We start from the raw sequence: 8533 nt of genomic DNA, 5'->3' as shown, positions 1-8533 counted from the left end.
GTCCCTTCCCCTGTACCCACCACCTACACCACCAGTGGCCCAGACAAGGGTATAGCTCACTGTGGATTTTTCACTTCTCCTTTTTCAATGACCCAGGGCCCAGAGGGAGAGCCCCTACACCACTACCCCACCACCCCACCCCCAGTCAGGCCCCCAGGATAGACACAAGCCTGCTCTCTCCTCCTACACAGGGAGCTCTGGAAGGACCAGCTCAACAAGCCCAAGGCCAGGCTGGGCCCCCAGGAGACCCAGAGGACAACTGGGCAAGGTGGGCTGGAGAGTGCGGAGGAAGGGAAAGGAGTTGTGACCTCAGCATCTGAAGCTCATTTTTCACGCATCAGGCCCCAGGGCTCAGCTTCCGCCCTTGGCTTCCCCTTCTGCCAAGAGCCCTGAGCCACTCACAGCACGACCAGAGAATAGGCCTGACTCAGGCAGGTCCCGTGCCTCCTATGCCAAGATGCTACTGCCGCTGCTGCTGTGCTCGCTGCTGGGCGGTGAGTGGGCCGAGGACCAGAAAGGACCTGGGGCGGAGCTAGGGCTGGGGTTTCAGGTTGAGCCTCTGTCTCCCCACAGGGTCCCAGGCTACAGATGGGAGCTTCTGGATACGAGTGGAGAAGTTGGTGACGGTGCAGGAGGGCCTGTGTGTCTCTGTGTCCTGCTCTTTCAACTACCCCTCAAGGGGCTGGACAGAGTCTACCCCAGCTTATGGCTACTGGTTCAAAGCAGGGACTGAGACTGAGACAAGCAAGGATGCTCCAGTGGCGACAAACAACCAGAATCGAGAGGTGGAAATGAGCACCCAGGGCCGATTCCAGCTCACTGGGGATCCCGGCAAGAAGAGCTGCTCCTTGGTGATCAGAGACGCACAGATGTGGGATGAGGCACGGTACTTCTTTCGGGTGGAGAGAGGAACATATGTGAGATATAATTTCATGAACAATGGGTTCCTTCTAAAAGTAACAGGTATGGAATGGGATGGGAACCGCTGCCTCTCACACTGGAGAGGGACCCTGGGGACAGGCTATGGGCTGAGCAGAGAGGGCTCTCAGGGACCCCTGCAGCATTAGAACCCCCCCACCCCCGTCTCTGTCCCAGCCCTGACTCAGAAGCCTGATGTCTACATCCCTGAGACTCTGGAGCCCGGGCAGCCAGTGACGGTCGTCTGTGTGTTTAACTGGGCCTTTGAGGAATGTCCAGCCCCTTCTTTCTCCTGGACGGGGACTGCCCTCTCCTCCCAAGGAACCAAACCAACGACCTACCACTTCTCAGTGCTCAGCTTCACGCCCAGCCCCCAGGACCACGACACCGACCTCACCTGCCACGTGGACTTCTCCAGAAAGGGTGTGAGCGCACAGAGGACCGTCCGACTCCACGTGGCCTGTGAGTGTGGCCTGGGATGGTGGGGCGTGCAGACAGACCCGGTGGGTGCGGGGAAGGGTGGGGAGACAGGGGAGGGGGAGGAGCCCAGCGGGGCAGTGGAGCGGCTCCCAGCTCAGAAGCGTCCAGGGAGAGGATGCCGTGGGGTCCCAGGACACTGATGTAGCCCTGGGAGAGGGATGGGAATGGCATCTGGTCCACACGAGTGAGCCATGGCACTGGTTGGCCACTTGTCTTCCCAGGATAGTCTGACTTTCTTTTCCCTGGGGGAATTTTTCCGGTTGTGGGAACAAACCATCCCTCCCTGTAGCCAGCTCACAATCTTGTTGCAGACGCCCCCAGAGACCTTGTTATCAGCATTTTCCGTGACAACACGTCAGGTACTGAGGGCCATTGGGCTGGGGCTGGGCCAGTCGTCTTTAGATGAAAAGGCTTCAGGGGATGAGGGGATGTGCTCCTCCCTGTACCCCTTCTCTCTTTCTCCCTCCCTCTCTCTCTTGTTTTTTTCCTCCCACTCCAGCCCTGGAGCTCCAGCCCCAGGGAAATGTCCCATACCTGGAAGCCCAGAAAGGCCAGTTCCTGCGGCTCCTCTGTGCTGCTGACAGCCAGCCCCCCGCCACGCTGAGCTGGGTCCTGCAGGACAGAGTCCTCTCCTTGTCCCACCCCTGGGGCCCCAGAACCCTGGGGCTGGAGCTGCCCGGGGTGAAGGCCGGGGATTCAGGGCGCTACACCTGCCGAGCGGAGAACAGGCTTGGCTCCCAGCAGCGAGCCCTGGACCTCTCTGTGCAGTGTGAGTGTGCCCAGCAGGGGCCTGGGGTCCATCGGGAGGGCAGAACAGGTGGGGATGCAGGGGCTGGGCTCAGGGTCCCAGAGCTGAGGGGATCTGGAGCCCCAGGCCTCGGGGACTGACCTTACCTGGGTAGACCCTCATGCAGTTTGTGTCTGGGACTCAGTGGGTGATTCTGCACTGCCCTTCTATCCCACCCACTTCCCCCACCTCAGTCTCCAGGACGCTTCCCTTTACCCAGAGGGAAGCCCCTGGCCCGTCTAGAGCCGGTCCCCTCTCTCCATTTCAGATCCTCCAGAGAACCTGAGAGTGATGGTTTCCCAAGCAAACAGGACAGGTAGGAAAGGGGACAGAGGAGCCAGGGCCTCTCGGTGCCGAACTGGGGCCCAGGAATCTGGAGGGTCCTGGAGCCCTGAGCTGCACGTGGATTCTGCCCCTTCCTTCCCTAGTCCTGGAAAACCTCGGGAACGGCACGTCCCTCCCGGTCCTGGAGGGCCAAAGCCTGCGCCTGGTCTGTGTCACCCACAGCAGCCCCCCAGCCAGGCTGAGCTGGACCCAGGGGGGACAGACCGTGGGCTCCTCCCAGCCCTCAGACCCCGGGGTCCTGGAGCTGCCTCGGGTTCAAGTGGAGCAAGAAGGAGAGTTCACCTGCCACGCTCAGCACCCGCTGGGCTCCCAGCACGTCTCTCTCAGCCTCTCCGTGCACTGTGAGTGGGGAAAGGGGGGCACCTGGGTCCCAGGAAGGGGCCCCTGCTGAGTCCTGTCCTCCGTCCCACAGACCCCCCACAGCTGCTGGGCCCCTCCTGCTCCTGGGAGGCTGAGGGTCTGCACTGCAGCTGCTCCTCCCAAGCCAGCCCGGCCCCCTCTCTGCGTTGGTGGCTTGGGGAGGAGCTGCTGGAGGGGAACAGCAGCCAGGACTCCTTTGAGGTCACCTCCAGCTCAGTCAGGCCCTGGACCAACAGCTCCCTGAGCCTCCATGGAGGGCTCAGCTCTGGCCTCGGGCTCAGCTGTGAGGCGTGGAACGTCCATGGGGCCCAGAGTGGATCCATCCTGCAGCTTCCAGGTTAGGGGGGCCTCCTGAATGCCGAGGTTCTTGGAGGAGAAGCTAAGTGGGGCAAAGAGTAGGTCCTGTGGTTGAAGCAGGAGCTCGGAGGGACACAGGAGACCCGTGGCATCTGTATGTTGACAGGAAAACACAATGGGAAGTCCTAACACCTGGGCCGGGGTGTGGCAAGGCTTCCTAAAAGTAAACAGAGGGGTTGCAGATACAATGTCCGCAATGGGAACTGGAAGCCTGAATGCTGAGTGACGAGTGGGCTTCGTGAGCCCTGCATGGGTGGGAAATGCCCACCTGACCCTCTCCGTGTGCAGATAAGAAGGGACTCATCTCAACGGCATTCTCCAACGGAGCGTTTCTGGGAATCGGCATCACGGCTCTTCTTTTCCTCTGCCTCACCCTGATCATGTAGGTTAAGAGGAGGAGTAGCGGGGTCTGGGGCCTGGACCCGGGAAGAGGGGAGGTGTTGCAGGCCGAAAGAGTGAGGGTCGTGATCATCTCAGTATACCACTGGAGGCTATACAAGTAAACAGCAAACTGTTCTCATAAATGCAGAATGTTGGCAAACCGACAAACTGCGTCTGCTTCCCAGAAGGAATACTGAGGGTCGTCACACCCCAAGCAAAGTGTTTCTTGTAATTAAGCACGTCTGAAGCTTGTTAGTAATAATATGAACCTGTGATCAATTAAAGAGCTGACCAATCGTTACCTCCCTGCTCCCTGCCCTTTCTACCCAATAAATCCGAAGGGCTGTAGAGGCTCAGATGGCTGCCCTTGCTCACTAGAAGCAGGGAGCCCTCTTCTTCTTCCCCTGACCCTTTCCTTTAAAATCGTTTCTTTTGTCTTGAGTTTACATTTCTACATTTGTCCTCCTTCTTTCAGTCTCATAATGACGGTCTCAAGTAGTAGTAGTAGTAGTAACTGTCGTAGAGACGGTCTCAAGTAGTAAACGTGGCAGTCTGTCACAGGGAGGTGCAACGGTGTACAAACAGATGTGTTCGTTTCCTCAGCATGAAGATTCTACCAAAGAGACAGACTCAGGCAGAGACCCCAAGGCCCAGGTTCTCCCGGCACAGCACGATCCTGGATTACATCAATGTGGTCCCGAAGGCCGGCCCCCTGGTGAGTGTCTGGGACATGCTTCCGCTCTTTCTCTTCTCTAAAGCTGACACCCCACTTTCAGACTTCTGCACCCCTTATCTTACAGACATCAAGGTGTGAAAAGTGCCAGCGATAGTACTGAATTCAAATCCTGGCTGGCACTTACTAGCTATGAGACCTCAGCCATGTCACTCAGTCCCTCTGAGCCTTCATTTCTTCCTCTGTCTCCTTTGAGAGTTGGTTTGAGGATTAGAATACATGCACTTTCTCAATAGGTAGCCATTATTCCATTATTACTGCCACCATTGATGTTACTAATCACACTTAACTGCTTAACAATTATACGTATCATCAGGAGGCTGTACCTCATAGGGATTCAGCACAGGGGGTCTGAAATCAGCCTGCATGGGTTCAAATCCTGCTGTCATCACTGTGTGATGAAACAAGTATCTTCACTTCTCTGTGCCTCAATTTCTTTAGCTGTAACATGGAGATAATACTAGCGGCCACCTCTTAGGATGATGCTGGGTGTTAAATATATTGTACTTGTATAATAAAATATTCAAAATATCACCTGGCCCCTGGGTAATACTCTGTAAATTCTGGAAATTATTAAGAGATAACATCTTATGCTGATGACTGCAAAATTTTTATCTCCCGGCTCCTTCCGTGAACTGCAGACTGTCTATGCAACATGTCCATGTGGGTGTCTGATCAGCACTTCAAACTTAGCCTGTCCAAAACCAATGTGAGATAATTCCCCATTCTGAGCAACATAGTGAGACCTCTCCTCTACAAAACAAATGAAAAATTAGCCGGGTGTGGTAGTGCATGCCTATTGTCCCAGCTACTTGGGAGGCTGAGGTGGGAGGATCTCTTGAACCTGGAAGTTGGAGGCTACAGTGAGTCGTGATTATGCCGTGCACTCTAGTCTGGTTGACAGAGTGAGACCCTGTCTCAAGAAGAAAAAGGACAGGCATGCTGGCTCACACCTGTAATCCCAGCACTTTGGGAGGCTGAGGTGGGTAGATTGCTTGAGCCCAGGAATTTGAGATCCTGGGCAACATGGTGAAACCCCATCTCTACTAAAAATACAAAAAATTAGCTGGGCGTGGTGGTGGGCACCTGTAATCCCAGCTACTCAGGAGGCTGAGGCAGGAGAATCGCTTGAACCCGGGAGGCGGAGGTTGCAATGAGATCACGCCACTGCACTCCAGCCTGGGCAACAAGAGTGAAACTTCATCTAAAAAAAAAAAAAAAAAAAAAAAACTAATTCCACCATTTATGCTCCATCTCTATCCCCATCTTAGCAAATAACACCACATTTTCCCAGCCAAGTCCAAAGCTTTAGAATCATGTTTCACTCCTCTCTTCTTATCACCCCACAACCAATCCATCAGCAAATTCCTTTCAAAATACAACCAAGCCAGTTCTCCCTACTCTTCCCTCACTCCCACAGGCCATGCACCAACACCTCTCTCCCGGGCACCACAGGCCCCTTCTGCATGCCTTCTCTGCTTCCGTTCTCACCCCCTCCAGTCTGTCTCTCTGCTTCCGTTCTCACCCCCTCCAGTCTGTCTCTCTGCTTCCGTTCTCACCCCCTCCAGTCTGTCTCTCTGCTTCCATTCTCACCCCCTCCAGTCTGTCTCTCTGCTTCCATTCTCACCCCCTCCAGTCTCTCTGCTTCCGTTCTCACCCCCTCCAGTCTGTCTCTCTGCTTCCGTTCTCACCCCCTCCAGTCTGTCTCTCTGCTTCCATTCTCACCCCCTCCAGTCTGTCTCTCTGCTTCCATTCTCACCCCCTCCAGTCTGTCTCTCTGCTTCCGTTCTCACCCCCTCCAATCTCTCTGCTTCCGTTCTCACCCCCTCCAGTCTGTCTCTCTGCTTCCATTCTCACCCACTCCAGTCTGTCTCTTTGCTTCCATTCTCACCCCCTCCAGTCTCTCTGCTTCCGTTCTCACCCCCTCCAGTCTGTCTCTCTGCTTCCGTTCTCACCCCCTCCAGTCTGTCTCTCTGCTTCCGTTCTCACCCCCTCCAGTCTGTCTCTCTGCTTCCGTTCTCACCCCCTCCAGTCTGTCTCTCTGCTTCCGTTCTCACCCTCTCCAGTCTGTCTCTCCGTGCATGCATGCTATCCTTTATTTTATTTTTTTTTTTAATTTTATTTTTTGAGATGGGACTTCACTGTTGTTGTCCAGGCTGGAGTGCAGTGACAAGATCTTGGCTCACTGCAACCTCCGCCTCCTGGTTCAAGCGATTCACCTGCCTCAGCCTCCCGAGTAGCTGGAATTACAGGCAAGCACCACCACGCCCCCCTAATTTTTGTATTTTTAGTAGAGATGGGGTTTCACCATGTTGGCCAGGCTGATCTCCAACTCCTGACTTCAGATGATCCACCCACCTCAGCCTCCCAAAGTGCTGGGATTATAGGTGTGAGACACCTCGACTGGCTATCAGTTTTTTTTTTTTTGAAACAGAGTTTCTCTCTGTTGTCCAGGCTGGAGTGCAGTGGCACAATCTCAGCTCACTACAACCTCCACCTGTGAGGTTCAAGTGATTTTTTCCTGCCTCAGCCTCCTGAGTAGCTGGGGCCACAGGCATGTGTCACCACGCCTGGCTAATTTTTGTATTTGTGGTAGAGACAGGGTTTTGCTATGTTGGCCAGGCTGGTCTTGAACTTCCCTGGATGCCCTATTAAACAGTCATCTCACCCTTCCTCTCGCTGACTTCTAGAAGGTGCTCAAATTTCTTGATGGCATTTGTCACTTACCAGTCATTGTACTTTTGCTAATTATCGTCTGTTCCTCCTTCCAAGATGGAATGCAAGCTCAGCAAGGCAAGGGCAGGGACTTAGTTTCACTCTGTGCTGTAAATCAGTGCCCGACGTGTGGTAAGTGCTCAAATATTTGCTGAATGAATGAATGAAGGATGGTCGTTCTTCCCTCAGGCTCAGAATCGGAATCAGAAAGCCACACCAAGCAGTCCTTCTCGGACCCCTCTTCCACCAGGTGCTCCCTCCCCAGAATCAAAGAAGAAACAGAAAAAGCAGCATCAGTTGCCCAGTTTCCCAGAACCCAAATCATCCACTCAAGCCCCAGAATCCCAGGAGAGCCAAGAGGAGCTCCATTATGCCACGCTCAACTTCCCAGGCGTCAGACCCAGGCCCGAGGCCTGGATGCCCAAGGGCACCCAGGCGGATTACGCAGAAGTCAAGTTCCAATGAAGGTCTCTTAGGTTTTAGGACTGGGACCTCAGCTAGGAAGAAAGGTAGAGTAAGAAAGAGGTTGAAGATAACAGAGTGCAAAGTTTCTCTCTCTCTCTCTCTCTCTCTCTCTCTCTCTCTCTCTCTCTCTCTCTCTCTCTCTCTCTCTGTCTCTCAAAAAACATCTGGCCAGGCACGGTGGCTCACACCTGTAATCCCAGCACTTTGGGAGTCCAAGACAGGCTGCTCGCCTGAGGTCGGGAGTTTGAGACCAGCCTGGCCAACTTGGTGAAACCCCGTCTCTACTAAAAATAACAAAAATTAACTGGGCATGGTGGCAGGCACCTGTAGTCCTATTTACTTGGGAAGTTGAGGCAGGAGAATCGCTTGAACCTTGGAGGCAGAGGTTGCAGTGAGCCAAGATCACGCCATTGCACTCCAGCCTGGGCAACAGAGCGAGACTCCATCTCAACAACAACAACAAAGAAATCCTCCAAATGGGCTGGGTGCAGTGGCTCATGCCTGTAATCCCAGTACTTTGGGAGGCTGAGGTAGGTGGATTGCTTGAGCCCAGGAGTTCGAGACCAGCCTGGGCAACATGGTGAACCCTGTCTCTACAAAAACGAAACACAGCTGGGCTTGGTGATGTGTGCCTATAGTTCCAGCTGTCAGAGGCATTTGACCCAGAGTAACTCCATCTGGAATAGGAGCTGAATAAAATGAGGCTGAGACTCACTGGGCTGCATTCCCAGACAGTGAAGGCATTCTAAGTCACAGGATAAGACAGGAGGTCGGTACAAGATACAGGTCATGAAGACCTTGCTGATAAACAGATTGCAGTAAAGAAGCCAACTAAGTCCCACCAAAACCAAGTTGGCCACGAGAGTGACCTCTGGTTGTCCTCACTGCTACACTTCTGACAGTGCCATGCCAGTTCACAAATGCCATGGCAACATCAGGAAGTTACCCCGATACGTCCTAAAACAGGGAGGAATGAATAATCCACCCCTTGC

At 54.2% G+C, this 8533-nt stretch overlaps 1 protein-coding gene across 4 annotated transcripts; it reads left to right on the top strand.

The window, feature by feature from the left end:
• Positions 1-235: 235 nt before the first annotated feature.
• Positions 236-7678, top strand: SIGLEC10 (sialic acid binding Ig like lectin 10). Of its 4 annotated transcripts, none has more exons than XM_050771604.1 (11): positions 332-494; positions 574-963; positions 1270-1380; positions 1710-1757; positions 1898-2167; positions 2454-2501; positions 2614-2871; positions 2943-3227; positions 3536-3629; positions 4232-4343; positions 7266-7678. In XM_050771604.1, the coding sequence occupies exons 1-11, from the start codon at positions 458-460 to the stop codon at positions 7539-7541; spliced, it is 1929 nt and encodes a 642-aa protein (XP_050627561.1). In that variant the 5' UTR covers positions 332-457; the 3' UTR covers positions 7542-7678. The 4 variants fall into 4 exon arrangements, with proteins under 4 accessions (XP_050627558.1, XP_050627561.1, XP_050627560.1 ...); XM_050771603.1 differs by having other exon boundaries at positions 1096-1380; XM_050771601.1 differs by lacking the exon at positions 2943-3227 and having other exon boundaries at positions 236-494; positions 1096-1380.
• The last annotated feature ends 855 nt before the right edge of the window (positions 7679-8533 follow it).

This window comes from Macaca thibetana, chromosome 19 (genome assembly GCF_024542745.1).
Source record: "Macaca thibetana thibetana isolate TM-01 chromosome 19, ASM2454274v1, whole genome shotgun sequence".
Lineage (NCBI taxonomy): Eukaryota > Metazoa > Chordata > Mammalia > Primates > Cercopithecidae > Macaca > Macaca thibetana.
Note: the sequence above shows the minus strand (reverse complement) of the source record. Positions and strands in the feature narration are given on the sequence as shown.